This window comes from Benincasa hispida, chromosome 1 (genome assembly GCF_027475165.1).
Source record: "Benincasa hispida cultivar pf3 chromosome 1, pf3_genome.v1.1, whole genome shotgun sequence".
Taxonomy (NCBI): Eukaryota; Viridiplantae; Streptophyta; class Magnoliopsida; order Cucurbitales; family Cucurbitaceae; genus Benincasa; species Benincasa hispida.
In genome coordinates this window covers 94,652,590-94,669,339 of record NC_143478.1, presented here as the reverse complement: position 1 = coordinate 94,669,339, position 16,750 = coordinate 94,652,590, and the positions used below count along the sequence as shown (strand labels likewise).

The following is a 16,750-nucleotide window of genomic DNA, read 5'->3' as shown; positions in this document are numbered from 1 at the left end:
CGAAGTGATATTTCTTTTTTCCAAATCGTTAAAAGAATAGAAAAAAACAGTATATAAAACTAATTTATTAAAAATATGAAAATGTACAACTAATTTATTAACAATGTATGTATAAAATTATGAAGCTCAATGTATAACTTAAATTTAGTGTATTTGTTTTTTTTTTATTTATTTCTAACTTAAGCATAGAGTGGACGTGGACACTTGCCACCTCGGTATCGTTAATTTTTTTTTTTTTTTTTTTGCAAGATTATCATTTCTCTCCAAACAAACAAATTTATTGTTGTTGTTTCTTCCCATCAATAGAACTTATGAAGCTCAAATAGTCATATATCGATCCAAAAAATTGGGATCCAATCCAAGAGTATGGTAATCTCAAAGAGATACCATTTTTAGGGACATATTAAGTATCCCATTTTGAAAAAATGAAGAGTCACTACAATATGTAACACGTATGAGTTACTCCTCTCGTGACCAATTAAATTTTAAGATAAAATCCCAATTTATCTAATAATTTTATCATTCAATATCTACCATCCAACCTTCAAGTAACATACATTATTTACAAGGGCAAAATACTCAATTTTAATATTTTATTATTACAAATAGTTTCAAAACTACCCAAAAATTCCACTATTTTTTGAAAGTATGATATTTTATTATTCATTAACACTATATATATAGCTGGATTACATGATCTCATCCAAATCATAATATGTAAATTCATACGGGCATGATTTATTTTTTTCAAGTATAAAGCATGTCATTTTAGAAAGCTTTCATTTCATTTGTTCATAGTCATCCTTTGCTTGTGGCTTTGAGTGGGTAATTTTACATCTGTGGCAACTCCAATGACTTTAAGGAACATAATAACATACCAACCAAAATCAAGTTGCCACCATTCAAGTCCATACTTAGCTGAATACTCAAATGCATGATGGTTATTGTGCCAACCTTCTCCAAAGGAAAGAAAACTCACCCACCTAAAACCAACCAAAAATCAATATAGTATTAAAGATATACAACCAATTAATCTTATAATAAAGGGGAAAAAAACTAAAATAAAGGGTATAAATGTTAGTAATCTAATGAAACATAATTCTCTATTTAATATTAATGCTTTCTTCTTTTTTGATAAATCATGAAAATACCTACTAATAGTATATTCTTTGTTCAAAAGCTTGGCTCTGGGCTGGGAAGAAAATGATAATACTGAATAGTTCCTCCATTCATTATTTGACACATCATTTAATGATATATTATTTTATTTCATGAGTCTAATATTTAATTTTTAAATGTTTGTTTTTGACATTATTGAATTGAGATAGTATGAAAAAAAAAATTCATATAAACTACTATAACACTAAAAATTTTCTCATCAACTGGGCAAAGATTTTTGTTGCCTAGCAATATAAATCAACAAATTATTTTTGAAAAAGATACGAAACGTAGATCAGTAGGTGCATTGGATTATCCCAACTAAGTTGGCACAATCGTAGCATCCTCACCATATTCCACATCCCAAATATATTTCATTGAACACAAGGGAATCAAACAAAATGAGGGACTAGAGGAAAGCCCAAATTACATAAAAACTCTTAGATTAAGAGCTATATCTAAGGGACTATAGCTTTTGAAATGTTTGGACCTATAAGACCAACCACCTTTGTGAGCATAACATCTTACCAAAGATTTATTAAACTCGTATAAGAGTCTATGAATCAACAAATTTTTGACACGTGGTATAAGTCGATGCCAATAATCTATTTTTAAATATTTTTGTTAAGATACACTATTTTGGTCCTTATATACTGAGGTTGAGGTCAACCTTTTCTTTTATACTGTGGGTACCATTTTATTTTAATTGTTATACCTTCAATTGTCACATTTTTAGTTATTAGTACTTTCCGTAAATATTAAATATTAGTCACTATATTTCTAATACATCTTAAATTTAGTCTTTCAAAACTATTTTTATATCGAAATTGGTTAATTAATAATAATAATTCTTATTCAAGAAAATACATTATGTAAATATATTTTCAAAATATAAAATAAATGTTAATAGTATTGGGTATGACGCCTTAAACACTCGTTGGGTCCTGTAGTTTGTAAATATTGCATTGAACAAACCGCTTTTGATGTAATAATATATGATATTTTCTTCACTATTGTCTATGAAACATGAGATGTTTTATTTGCTTTACCACAAACTAATAAACTAAGATCTCTGGTTGTCGTTGTAACTTAAACATGTATGTGGAGTCATACAGGTGGTTCATGCCTTAAGTGATAACTAAAATGGTCCGTAGTATATGGATATAGGAGGGAAACCTTATCCTGGTGACACTACGGATGCGACCCGCTTTGTAGAAGAGTTACAAGTATTGTGACTTGCTACAGATGGTTTGATCCTGATCATTCATGTGGAGACATGCGAGCGGAGGCATCCTATACAAAGAAGTTTATATAAGACTGGACCACGAAGTGTTATAGTCTCGTTATATAATGTTGTTCATGACAAAGATTTCACTTTATTAGGATGACCATAGGCAACATGACCTCAATCATGAGTGAGTTGGGAACTCCTTCCTTTGAGGGTGGTCCTTTGATTTGCATGGGTGCGAGTGGCCAGATTATTGACTCAAATCTACCACTTTGGAGATTCGTCTAATTTGGGAGCTGGGAACTCAGTTATACAAGATGGAATTCAGTCCTTCCCCGAAGCAGGGGTAAGTAGATAGATTGCTCCTTTAAGGGCTGATTTCGAGTCTTGAACGATGTGGCGCTACACACCTTCTCATGGCTTAAGAGGTGTCCACACATAGTAGGACTATGTTGTATTGTTCATTAGAGGGATCAGTGGTACTTAAGAAGTTAGATGTTACTACAGGGGAAAAACGGTAAATTAGCCCATACGAGTACCTGTGAAGGGTTATCGTACTGGTAATTGGTTATATCTGATGGACACAGAAATATATTTGTGATGAGAAGAGTGCAGTTGTCGATCTTTAGTGGAATGCTTGACAGTTAACGAATGGTGGATCTCGTGGCTAAAGATTTTAGTCAGCTATTCACGTACCGTTGGAGCTTCAAGCCATCCATAAGGTCCCCTTGGTAGCTCAATGGATTCAAGTTGAGAATAAGTTTTGGGTCGGTTTAGAGTGTTCAAATTGATAAGAGATAGTTTGATTATATATGATATGATTAATTAAACGGTTCAATTATATATGATATAGTTGACATGATGTATGAGACACATTAATTGGAGAAAAATGATATAAATATGATTTATATCTAGTGGAGGAGAAAAGAACTTTGGTTTATATGTTGCATATGATGTGATATTAAACTATAAGTTTTAAATATAATGTGATTATATTTATTTATAATTAAACAATTATGAGATAATTGTTAGTGGTTTTTCTCCATAACCGTACATACAAGTGGGAGGTTGCATTCAGTTTTCGTAACTGAAGGATAAAATGAAAATAATTTTCATTTTGCAAAGAGATCGAATAATCACTTCATGATTAGTACACTGCCCATCGTCTAGCTAACGAGAGCATACACGATAGCTCAAGTTTTCCTAAATGATTGTGTACACGCACAAATTTTCTAAACGATCATATAGCTTTTTCTAAACGACCGCGTGCGAGAGCGAGATTTCCTAAACGATCAGCCCCGATTTACTAAACGATCGTGCACCTATTTCTAAATGATCAAGCACCCGTCAATACGATAGACTCCAAATCTCTCTTACTTGCTTGGTTGTTGTAAATGATCGTTCATTCCTCCTTCACTCTACGAAATCCAATAGAGCCCACACCTCATAGATTCTCACTCGGAGAATACAGAGGTTACTGAGTGATGGTGTCCTCCTTGTTGCTTGTTCGTGTAGAAGACCATTCGGTGGTTAGCGATAGTGAGATTTGGTGGACGATTAACTTGGCATGCACAGCGACGACGTGAGTTGCTGATCTTGACGTGAGCGAGAGATACACAAAAGAAAGGTTCTTCAAAGGTGAGTCTTTCGATTCTTTGCATTTAAGTTTTTTCAAAGCATGCCGTAATTTATTCTTAGATACATAACTTGTTGAATGTTTGTGAATGAGGTATTACTGTCACAATGAATTTGGAATGATCTTGCTTCCACTCATAGATCTTGCTTCCACTCATAGGTCCTCTTTGATAAGAGTTCATTCAAAAAGATACTTTATTTGTAATAACCTAAATTTTCATGTAATTTTCATTAATTTATCTCAAAATATGTGGATGTTATTTTGTTAAATAAAGGCTAAAATTGAGTCTTGAAGGTAGGCTATTTAATTTGAAGGATATTTGTAAAGATTTTTGAATTTTGAGTTTTATTGGATAATTTATTTGGGGAAAGTTGGATAATTGAATTTGGAGTTTAAAATATATTGGAGGGAAACTTTGGAAAAGATTTAGGACATTAGACTTGATTTAATTAGGGTTAATTAATAAGAAGAATTTTGGAAGTTTAGTGTGGATTTGAGATTTGAGAAGGAAAAGGAGGGAAAAAAAATTATTATATATGTTTTATGATTGGATGTAAAAAGAAAAAGAAAAAGAAAAAAATTGAATTAAAATTCTCTCTCTCTGCTTCGCATGCGGTAACCCTCCCCCAAAAACCCTCTATCCATCGTTTTCTTCTTCTTCGCGTGGGTCACCAGCCATAGGTCACTCTCACGTCAGCCATCTCCCAGCCGGCCGCTTAGGTTACGCCGCTCACCGCGCCAATGCTCCTCCGCCTGCAACCATGTATCATTGTTGGTCGTGAGTCGTCGCTACGCACCACCTCCGATTGAACATCGGTAAGCATATCTCTATCTCCTCAAGTTGTTCTGCACTTCACGTCTCAAGCCATGCGTCGCCATTTTTCGCCAGCTGCTGATTCTAATCGAGCGGATCTTCCCGCTGGTTGCTGAGTGCGCGGCTCATTAACAACCGCAGTTCGTTGCACGATTTGAGTTCCATCCAGCGTCACCGAGATCCGTTTTGATTAATTCTGCCCACCTATTCGCTCGTTCAGCTACCGAATCTCGCAGGAACCTTGAGATTTAAGTAAGGGTCGGTTGTTTTAGGTAAGTTTGAAGAATTTATTTGGAAGATCTTGGATATCCATGGAATCTTGGCACTAATTGGTTGTTACCCATTGAACTTCAATTTTAGGATGCGAGTTTCGGGAGGAGTTGAGGTGCTGTCCACTTGGTTTGAGACCATGTTGATAAAATTTTGGTAAGTTTGTTGGGTCTTTATTGATAATTTTTGTTACCTACTAAGTATCAGATTAGTTAGGGATATAATTGTGATATAGAAGGTTGGACTTGCTGGTTCAAAGTTGTTGTCCATTGAGATTAAAGGTGGAATTTAGTACTAAAGTTGTTGGATCGTGTTGGTTTTATTACTTGAGATGATGTTTGGACCAACACACTTTGGATAAGGATATTTGGAATTGTTTGGAATTGATTTGACGATATTTAGATAATTTGGCGGATGGAATTGGGCTCTAAAGGTTGAAATAAAATTTGAGATTATGTTGTAGGTTATAATTCAAGCTTCTGTTAAAGGTTGTTTTGCTTGTAAAACAATATTGGAACTTGTAATTTGAATTAAGTGGTTTTCTATTGGTTTGTCTTCGAACCAATCGTCCCTATCACTTGGGCTGGTTACTTAAGACTACTTGGACTATTTATTGAGACTGTGATTTAACTGATTATTTCAGACTATTTGGACTAATAATTTATGATTGATTAAACTACATGATTGAATGACGTTGACTGATTGAATTGGACTGTTTGAACCATAATGAGTGTACTATTGACTGAGGATATATTGCAAATTTTTTTCCTAACATAAACGACTGTAAAATATAACACATGAGTCATATAAAAACTTAAGCATGTTAAATTATGGAGTTCTCGTTAGTTTTTCTTATCTAGGTAGGTGTACGTATATGACTTTATATATGTACATTTATGACTGATCGTGGACCTTCGGGTTACATACTATAACTGATGCATGTTCCTTCATATTCATGTTTATGGCTTATTCGTGTACCTTCGGATTACACACTATGATGGATGCATGTTCCTTCGGGTTCATGTCTACGACTAATTTGTGTACTTTTAGGTTACACATTATGACTGATGCATGTTCTTTTGGGATCACATTTATGACTAATAGGTGACCATTCGGGATCACTGTGACTAGAATGAAATGGATGTACATTGATGCCTATATAAACTAGCTGACAGGTAACCTAAAGGGCTTAGTAGCGGGTCTTACTGGGTATTGTTGTACTCATCCTTTCCTCTTTTATGTTTTTCTTTTAGGAAATGATAGGAATGGATTGATAAGGGATAGATGGGACCTACGATAGAGCCATATGAAGACAAGAGAAATCGCTTCTGCTCAGTCTATGTTTTTTTCATTTGATTGTTTTGAAACTAAAATTTAATGTCAAACAAAAATTTTAATGTTTTGAATGTTTTCTTTGTAAATATTTTTAGGGGCCTAAACAAAGGTTTTACTTATTTATTAATTTTCTAGTTTATTTTGGTAAACTATCTTTATTGTTTTATTGAATTTTATTTTCCTCAATGGTCAAAATATTTGGGTTTTAATGTGTATTTATGAGTAACAACCCATGTCAAAGTTCTTAAAAGGTCAAATTATTACAATTGGTATCAGAGCGCAAGTTTTAGGTTTTGTAAACAGACTTACGATGTAAGTCCAGGATGTACGTCCTTTATGGCTCATTCACGAATCCTTCGTCCTTGTTAAGTATGTTCTATCAATGAATGTTCTATTAAAAACTTGTTTAAAAGCATTCATGTTTATGGTTTATCTACTGATTGATTGTTATTGCTAGTTTAATGACCTGAAAGAAGTTAGTGTGAGATAGTTATTTTGTTCTGGTATTATGGAAAGAAAGAAAAATTACTAAGAGGCCATTTGGCGCTAGTTTATTTCATGGAAGGACGGTTAGAAATGGACATATTTCTATTCAAAAGTACTAAAACTTGATAAAACTATGTAGCGTTATGAACTTATGATGGAAAAGAAAAAAATAATTTATTTGTTTAAGTCATAGAATAAGGTACACGAGTTGGGAATTCATTGAGGAATAGTATTGAGTTTTGCATTGAGAGAATAAAATTGGTGGTACTACAAGAAACTTTATCACAAGGCATACGTTCTCAGGTACAGGATTAAAGTTTATAATATAAGAAAGAGGTGAAGAAGAGACTTTAATTCTATTAAAGATTACTAGATCTTATAGTCAAAATGTTTAAAGAGGAATTTCAAAAGAATTAATAGGTTATGATCACTTTCATGGTGTCGAAGTTGGTAGACTGAGTAAGGTATGGTGTTTTGGTTCTTCATCTCATAAAGAGTCCTTCATACTATCAGTTTACTCCAATTAATAATTCTTCTTCCTTTTAGGCAACATGACGAACTTGAATTTAACAAGAAAAGTCAATACGATCGAAAATGAAGTTGATTTAAATTGGATAAAGGAAAACAAGTTGTTGGATTTAATTATTGCTCTCTAGGTACTTGGATTGGTCAATGTGTTTGCTGTGATGGGGAGAAAAACTCAAGTTTAATTAACTATGCCAAGAGAAAGCATAAATATCTGGAGTTTAAAAGCAATATCAACTAGCGGAGAATGCTCTACTAAAGGTTGAAATTGGGATTGTTGATTATGAATAGTCACATGATTCTTTTTTGGGAATTAAGTTTCACTTGGAAAAAAAATGACTCGAATTTAGTGGTTTTATCCAAAATAAGTGTGAAGAAGAGAAGCATTTAAGAAAAGTTGCTATTTTTGAGAGATAAAGGAAAATGTGTCCAAACCTCCTAAGTACTTAAATATGGTTTGGATTATAAGATATGTTTTGATTAGTGGCTACACCGGGTTATTTGGGTGTAAAAGAAGAAACTCTTATTATCATGTGGAACTTTGGGACAATATGTGGTTGGTAGAAAGATAACTTACTGATGTGATTGGCTGTAGAACTTTGTTTTAGTACAAGAATTTATTTCCAAAATAGAAAGTTAAAAAAGGATAATTTAAAGTGGGGTTAATAGCAAGAACCGATGTCAGAAACTATTGACAAGGAATGTTGAGGATTCCTTAGTTAAGAAGTGAATCGTTGAAGGCATTAGCAAGGTTTAAAGAGATTTTAACTTTGTATGAAATTGGAGACATAGACTAGCTAGGCGATAAATTTGATGGAAAAAGGAAAGTAATCCAACTTGATGTAGACAAAAAGTTATATAAGTCTTAAAGTAAGTTAGATCTCTCAAGACCATAACTAGTGCAAAAGGTAGACTTGCTGATAAGGTTGAGTTGATAGCAAGTAAATAGATGTGATGAAGTAGCTTGAAGTTATATAAACATGAGCTTTTCAGTAAAGTTCTTGACGTGCCTTAATGTTTTGTCTTGCATCACAACAGATTTTGTATATTAGAGAAGAAAGGTAGTTTCATGCGACTGTATCAATTGTTACAGATTGACTATGCTAGCAAATCTCGATTGTAGGGGGTTGTCGGAGCAATTCCTAATCCTGGACTTGAGATGCCATAAGATATATATATTTTTTTCTTGCATAGACACTGAAGTTACTATAGAGTATGGACTTTCTCAATACAATTGTATGAATCAGGAAGGTTATTATCTTAGAACCTATCTTCAAGTAATGGTTAACAGCTATTATGAGGTAATGATGATGTATTTTAGATTGACAAATGCTCTACAGTATCTTGAGTAGATAGAAAATTTATGCCGATGTTAGACATAAAGACTTAGAGTTTGAGGTAAGTGATAAAATATTCTTGAATGTGGCACTGATGAAAGTTTTTTAAGGTCTTGAAGGAAAGGAAAACTGAATCCAGTTGTTATTGGGCTGTTGGAGGCCCTAAAGAAAGTTAGCCCTATAACTTGTCATTTAACCTTGCCAGTGTCTCTTTCAGCTGTCCATAATGTTTTTTATGATATTATGTTGAGGAAGTACATAGTGGACCCATCTCACATTATTGATTATGAGCCTTTGCAACTGAACGAGAACTTGAGTTATTAGGAGAAGTCTATACAAATTCGAAATGAAGACTATATGTAGCCGATAGATAACACTAATAAAAGTTTTATGACAGAACCATCAATCTGAGGAAGTAACATGGAAATGAGAGGATGAGATGAGGTCACAATATTTGGAGCTCTGTCAGAACTAAAAAGTTTCGAGGACGAAAATTTCTTAAGGAGGGAAGAATGTAACAACTCGAATTTTCATGTAACTTTCATTAATTTACCTCGAATTGTTTGGATGTTATTTTTTCATATGGAGGCTAAAACTGAATATGGCAGATAAGCTATTTAATTTGAAGGATATTTGTAAAGATTTGGGAATTTTGAGATTTATTAGATAATTTATTTGAGAAAAATTGGATAGTTAAATTTGGAGTTTAAAATATATTGGAGGGAAATTTTAGAAAATATTTGGGACACTGGGCTTGATTTAATTAGGGTTAATTAATAACAATAATTTTGGAAGATTAGTGTGGATTTTCAATATAAAAAGGAAAAGGAGGGGAAAAATTATTATATATGTTTTAGGATTGGAAGTAAAAAGAAAAAGAAAAAGATTGAATTAAAATTTTCTCTCTCTTTCCCAGCTCACCCACAAAACCCTCATCCATCATTTTTTTTTTTTCTTCTTCGCGTGGGTCACCAGCCGCAGGCCACTCTCACCTCAACCTTCTCCCAGCCAGCCACGTAGGTTATGCCACTCACCGCGCCAATGCTCTTTTGCCTACAGTCGTGTGTCTATTGGGTTTTATATCCTAAAACCCATGGTTTGTAAACAATTAAACTTATTCTATTATCAATAAAGATGTTATTGATGTTTATTCAGTAAAGTTGTTATTGAATGTATGAATTGCTCATTTTTTTTAGAAAGAACCTAAAACCAATAAACTAAGATTCGTGGTCATTATATGAGTACTTGGACTTATGTGGAGACATAAGAGTGAATCAAGTTCAAGTACATAGCCAAAACGGTCTATAGTATATGGATAAGGCTGGGTATCTTATTCTGGGGACACTATCGCATGCGACTCACTTTGTATTTAGTACAAACAATGTGATCCTGAATCGTCCAAGTAGAGATATGCGAGTGGAGGCATCTTGTGCAAAGAGTTTGTATAAGACCGGACCAAGAAATAAGTCACTCTTACTTTATAGCATTTTTTACTGTTTAAGACTGGATATTTCAAAACGATGACCTAGGTAACTTGTCCTTAATCCTGAGCTAACCATGAACTCTTGTTTATTTGGGATTATCCTTAGATTTTCATGGGTGAGGGTTGACCCAACAGTGTCGGCTCAATAAACCCCTCATTTTAGGGGTAAGACCGAGTAGATAGCTAGGGACATAGGGTGGAAGATGGAATTCACTCCTAGACTCTTTTAAGGATAGTAGAGAGGTTGTTTCCTTAAGTGCTGACTCCGAGTCTTGAATAAGAGGTCCCACCCTCTCATTGGCTCGTGAGGGACTTGGCTTGATGATTGGATCATAATTCAATTGTTCATTAAAGGATTAGTGAGACTTAAGGAGGAAGATATAATCTCAAGGTAAAATAGTTTTTGACCCAACCATTATTATGAACAACTTGTGAAGAGTCGTCTTACTGATCATGATTAAATCAAGTGGACAAAAATATATCTACAGTGAGGAGAGTTCAACTACTGGGCTTTAGTGGAGTGATTCCATAGTTAACAAATGTTGATTAATTCAATTTAAAGAGTTTATCCAATTAATCTCGGATCGTTGGAGCTCATGATTAGTAGGTCTATTAAGTTCCCCTACTAGCTTACAAACGGACTAAGCCTTAGAATATCGTGGCGAGAAAATTTGAAACATTCAAATTTGAATTTAGGGAATTCTTAATTATATGTGATATAGTTAAATGCTTAATTATTGCATTAAACGAAATTGGAGAATTGAATAATATTTAAATTTGAGTTAAATATTAATTACATGAATAGGGATTTATTTTGAAGATTTGGTGTTTAATTAATTTAATATTTGATATTAAATTAATTAAATTATTTAATTAATTATTAAGAATTAATTTTATACAAAATTAACGATGGATTTAATTTTGTTGAAAAATTAATGAATTTTATATGATTTTAATTATTGAATTAATATTTTATAAAATTAATTTTTCATTTCAATTTTTGGAATTTAATTTCAAAAATTGGAAAATTGAATTTTGTTCAATTTTAAATGAAAAAAATTGTTGAGTGGATTTATCCCACTTCAACCTCTTATATTCCACCTCTAAAATCACTAACAATTGAATGGCTTTGTGGAAATACCTTATGCAATATAATTGCATGTAGGAAAGGATTAAAACAGATGAAGTTTGTTGAGAATTGGGGGTGGTGGCATGCTGAAATTCTAAAGAAGAAAGGTTCTTCACATGCTACACCAAGACTGAAATCCTCCTTTATTCCTTTAAAATTCCTATTCAATTTGGATTCTATAATCCAATCTAAGGGTCTAGAGGATAGTAAGGAAGATAAGTGGTGGTCTACAAACTATTGAAGAGGAAATTCGAGCTGGAATTGAAGTAAATGAAGAATTCTAACAAAGATATTTTTCCAAAAACCCTACTTCTATGTATTGAACTTGCATGTTTCTTTGCTAAACTTGATGGAATTAGAGTGCTAAACTTAAATGTCAACACCAACAGTATCATTGTCGGTTGTGAGCCGAAGGTGGGCTCACCACCTTCGGTTGAACACCGGTAAGAAAATCTCTCTCTCCTCAAGTCGTTTTGCACTTCATGTCTCAGGTCATTGTTGCTCGTCCGTCGATTGTCGCGTCGGATTTCAGCCTCGCGTTGCCAGTTTTCGTCAGCTGCTGCTTCTAATCGAGCAGATCTTGCCGCTAGTGTTGAGTGCGCAGCTCACAAACAATCATCGTTGGTTGCACGGTTCGAGTCCCATCCAGTGTTGCCGACATCCGTTTTCATTTAGTTCTGTCCACATATCCGCGCCATTCAGCCACCGAATCTCACGAGAATCTTGAGACTTAAGTAAGGGTTGGTTGTTTTAGGTGAGTTTTGAGGATTTCTTTGGAAGATCTTAGATACCCATAGAATTTTGCCACTAATTGGTTTTTACCCATCGAATTTCGATTTTAGGATGCAAGTTTTGGGAGTTGAGGTGCTATCCACTTGGCTTGAGACCCCGTTTTGATAAAATTTTGGTAAGTTTTTGGGGTCTTTATTGATAATTTTTGTTATACACACTAAGTGTCGGCTTGATTATAGATTTAATTATGATGTAGAAGGTTGAAATTGATGGTTCAAAGCTGCTGTTCATCGAGATTAAAGGTTGAATTTGGCACTAGAGAGAGTTGTTGGGTCGCGTTGTTTTTGTTGCTTGAGGTGATATTTGGACCAACACACTTTGGATAAGGATGTTTGGAATTGTTTAGAATTGATTTGGCGATATTTTGATAATATGGTGGATGGAATTGGGCTCTAAAGATTGAAATAAAATTTGAGATTATGTTGTAGGTTCTAATTCGAGCATCTGTTAAAGGTTGTTTTGCTTGGAAAACGATATCGGAACCTATAATTTGAGGTAAATAACTTTCTCGAACCAGTTGTCCGTACCACTTGGACTGATTATTGAAGACTACTTAGACTGTTTCTTGAGACTGTTAGGACTAATTTGACTGAATATTCTAGATTGATTTGACTGATTATTCTAGACAGTTTGGACTGATAATTTATGACTGAATGAACTATATGATTGAATGACATTGATTGATTGGATTGGATTATTTTGACCATGATGAATGTATTATTGACTGAGGATATATTTAAAATTTTACCCCTAAGATAAACGACTATAAAATATAACATATGGGTTATATGAAAACTATGCATGCTAAGTCATAGGGTTCTTGTTAGTTTTTCTTTTCTAGGCAAGTATACACATATGACTGTATATGTGCACATTTATGATTGGTCGTGAACTTTCGGGTTACACACTATGATTGATGCATGCTATAGGTTCATGATTACGACTGATTCGTGTAACTTCGGGTTACACATTTTGACTGATGCATGTTACTTTGGGTTCATGTCTATGATTGATTCGTGTACCTTCGGGTTACACATTATGACCGGTTCCTTTGGGGATCACGTTTATGACTGATAGGTGACTCTTCAGGATCACTATGATTGAAATGAAATGAGTGTACAATGATGCCTAGATAAACTAGCTACATGTAACCTAGAGGGCCCAGTAGCGGGTCAATTACTTAGTAATGTTATACTCATCCTTTCCTAATTTATGTTTTTCTTTCAGGCAATGACATGAATGGAATGACGAGGGACAGATGGGACCTATGACAGAACCATAGGGGAACAAGAGAAATCACCTCTGCTCAATCTATGTTTTTGTCATTTGTTTTGAAACCAAAATTTAATGTTAGACAGAAAATTTTAATGTTTTGAATGTTTTCTTTGTAAATATTTTTAGGCTTCAAACAAAGATTTTTACTTATTTGTTATTTATTAATTTTCTAGTTTATTTTGGAAATCTGTCTTTATTGTTTTAATAAATTTTATTTTCTTCGATGGGCAAAATATTTGGGTTTTAATGCATATTTATGAATAACAATCCTTGTCAAAGTATTCAGAAAGTCGTGTTGTTACGTTATTATGTTTGGAAAAATTAACAATAAGTTAACTGTAGTAGAGACTAATTTTAAGATTTATTAACAGTATAGGTACTAAAATTATACCTTTAAAGTATACAAATTAAAAGAAATCCAAAAAATTTTAAATACTCGAACGAAAATGATAGTTTAACCTAACTGAAATTTTTAAATTTATAAAAAACATTCAATTCTCGTTCAACTAAGCTTATTTTCAAATTAGTATATGTTGATTCTCACATTGATCATAAAATCCTCATTCCTTTAAAAACTACCATTTTAGGAATATTGTTGTATATAAAAGTTGAAACAAATGCCCAATAGAAAATCAACTACTTGAATAATCTTTCAATGTTAAACTTACCAATTATTTCTGGATAAATCGTTAGTATTCCATTGTTGCTTTCCCCATTTATGACATACTGAATTCACCATAAATATTACATGATATAACATTACAATCCTCACACACTGCAAGAGAAGAGAGTTTAGGGTTAATACACATATTTTCTAAAATACAAAGTTCACCCTAAACTAGGGCTACTTTTAATTGTCTATCTATTTAGAACTATATATTTTTATTTTTTTTTAGTTTCTCTATTATTACAAAGTCACTTTTGAAGTCAACAAAGATATGTGGAGAAAAATGTTCAAATTAACTCTTTATAACATATTTGAAGAAGGTTCTAAAATTTATTAGTTTAGATATCATTTCATTTTATTGAAAGTTGCAATGGAATTTCTAAATTTTGCAAATCTATCAATAACTTTGAAAATTTACAAATAAACCAAAAAAAAAAAGATTAAATGTAATTTTTATTTTTTATTATTAATATACTCTTTGGTATATTAGTTTATGATATAGAAAATATAAAATATATCATCTGTATAATTGATATGCCAAATTTACCATTCATATAGGATAAATTTTAATAATCAAAAAATGAAAATTAAATTTAACATTTTTACCATATTTGTAATTTTTTTTTAAAAAAAAAACTATCGTCATATTTGTAAACACACTTATATTCTTTTCCTACCTATTGTAATTTCCATTTTACTAAAAAGAAATAGTCTTATCGATCAAGATAATAAAAATAAATAAATAAGACCTATTGTATGCATGATCGAAATATATATATTATTGGTAAAAAAGAAAAAGAAAAGAAAAGAAAGAAAAAGAAACAATGTAGTAATATTATTTTACCATATTTGTAATTTTTTTTTTAATAAAAAACTATCGTCATATTTGTAAATACACTTATATACTTTTCCTATCTATTGTAATTTCCATTTTACTAAAAAGAATAGTCTTATCGATCACGATAATAAAAATAAATAAATAAGACCTATGGTATGCATGATCCAAATATATATATTATTGGTAAAAAAAAAAAAAAGAAAGAAAAAGAAACAATGTAGTAATATTATTTTACCATTCCCCATAAAACAAAAGGAACTCCTCCAACCATAGAAAGCAAAACTGCCAGAGCAATTGGATGAAGAATATACGTTTTATGAATAAACGTATAGAATATTTGTTTCTCCAAGTCCTTTACATTATCTGGTCTCTCATGCTTCATTACCAATACGAACAAGTTTCTTTCTGCCTCTTTGGAGTCATTAAAGTACTTACGACAAACCTTTTTAGTCAAATTGTAAGAATCCAAAACCCAAGTAATATGACTATACCAAAACCCTTGAATAGGGCTATGTGGATCGTTATCCGTATCAACAAATTGATGATGACATCTATGGGTACTCACCCAATCAATTGGATCACCCTGAAAAGCAAGAAAATAGGTGTAAAGTTTCAAAATAAAATAGATATACTGTTATAAAAACAACAAACAAAGGAAGTAAAAAGGCATAAACAATAGAGAGCAATTTTATTATTAGAGAGAAATATCATATTTTAGATTATAGAGATATCTCTAAGGTCATACGAGAATTTATATATTAGCACATTCCACTAAACCCTAGGTTGCAACATGTACTTGATATGATTTAAACCCAAGAATATATTGACATTTATAAGAACTAATGTATAGTATTATCGAATGTGAAACCTGAAGTGCATGAGCTCCACAATAAGCAAACAAATACTCAAGCCATTTAGGAAGTTTGAAACTCTGATGTGAAAGATTTCTATGGTACGAAATAGTGATGCCGAAAAGACCTGTGATAACGTACAAGACAAGGGCAATCCAAAATGCACCCCAAGTAAATTGAAATGGGGCAAAAATACAAAGTGTATGCAGAATGAAAAGAAGACATGCAATGGTTTTATCTATGTTGGTCCATTCTCTCCTCCTTGGTGACATTGTAGGCTTCACCCTTTCATTTAGTTCTTGTTTTGACACATCCATTACGAGTTTTCTTCAATTTAGGTTTCACCATCTTCAACAACATTAATATATATAGTGCATTTTATGTCTCAATATAATAACTATAATAACTAAACTATAATAACTAATTTAAGTCTCTTTTCCAATCACTAATTTCAACAACAATATAAAAAATTCAACAGAATTTTAAAGCTTCAGCATAAAAAAGTTATTAGTCATTAATGATCCTGATTATACTAGTAGGTTTAAAATTTGACTATTCTCTCAAATATTCAAAGGATGCGCATTTGTGATTGGATAAGTTATTGTGTGGAAGACAAGTGCACATAGGTAATTAATTATACTTAATTGAATTGATTATTACAATTAATTATTCATTAAGTAATTGATAGATAGTAAATTTATGAAAAATTATTTCAAATCGTAAAACTATTGAAAATATTTATAAAATATAACAAAATTTTAGAACTATCAATGATAGACTAGTCTATCAATGTCTATCAGCATCTATCATTGATAGTTTTAAAATTTTGTTATATTTTATAAATATTTTGATTCATTTTTTTATATTTAAAACCAATTCTAAATGTATTGTGTGCGCGTTTATGTGATGGGTATTTCTTCCTCTCT

At 32.2% G+C, this 16,750-nt stretch overlaps 1 protein-coding gene across 1 annotated transcript; it reads right to left on the bottom strand.

Moving 5' to 3' along the window:
* Positions 1 to 564: 564 nt before the first annotated feature.
* Positions 565 to 16,171, bottom strand: LOC120090983 (palmitoyl-monogalactosyldiacylglycerol delta-7 desaturase, chloroplastic-like). The gene is made up of 4 exons (XM_039048734.2): positions 15,842 to 16,171; positions 15,209 to 15,556; positions 14,137 to 14,243; positions 565 to 983 (listed from the first exon to the last, which is right to left on the bottom strand). The coding sequence occupies exons 1-4, from the start codon at positions 16,139 to 16,141 to the stop codon at positions 785 to 787; spliced, it is 954 nt and encodes a 317-aa protein (XP_038904662.1). The 5' UTR covers positions 16,142 to 16,171; the 3' UTR covers positions 565 to 784.
* Between the last annotated feature and the right edge of the window lie 579 nt (positions 16,172 to 16,750).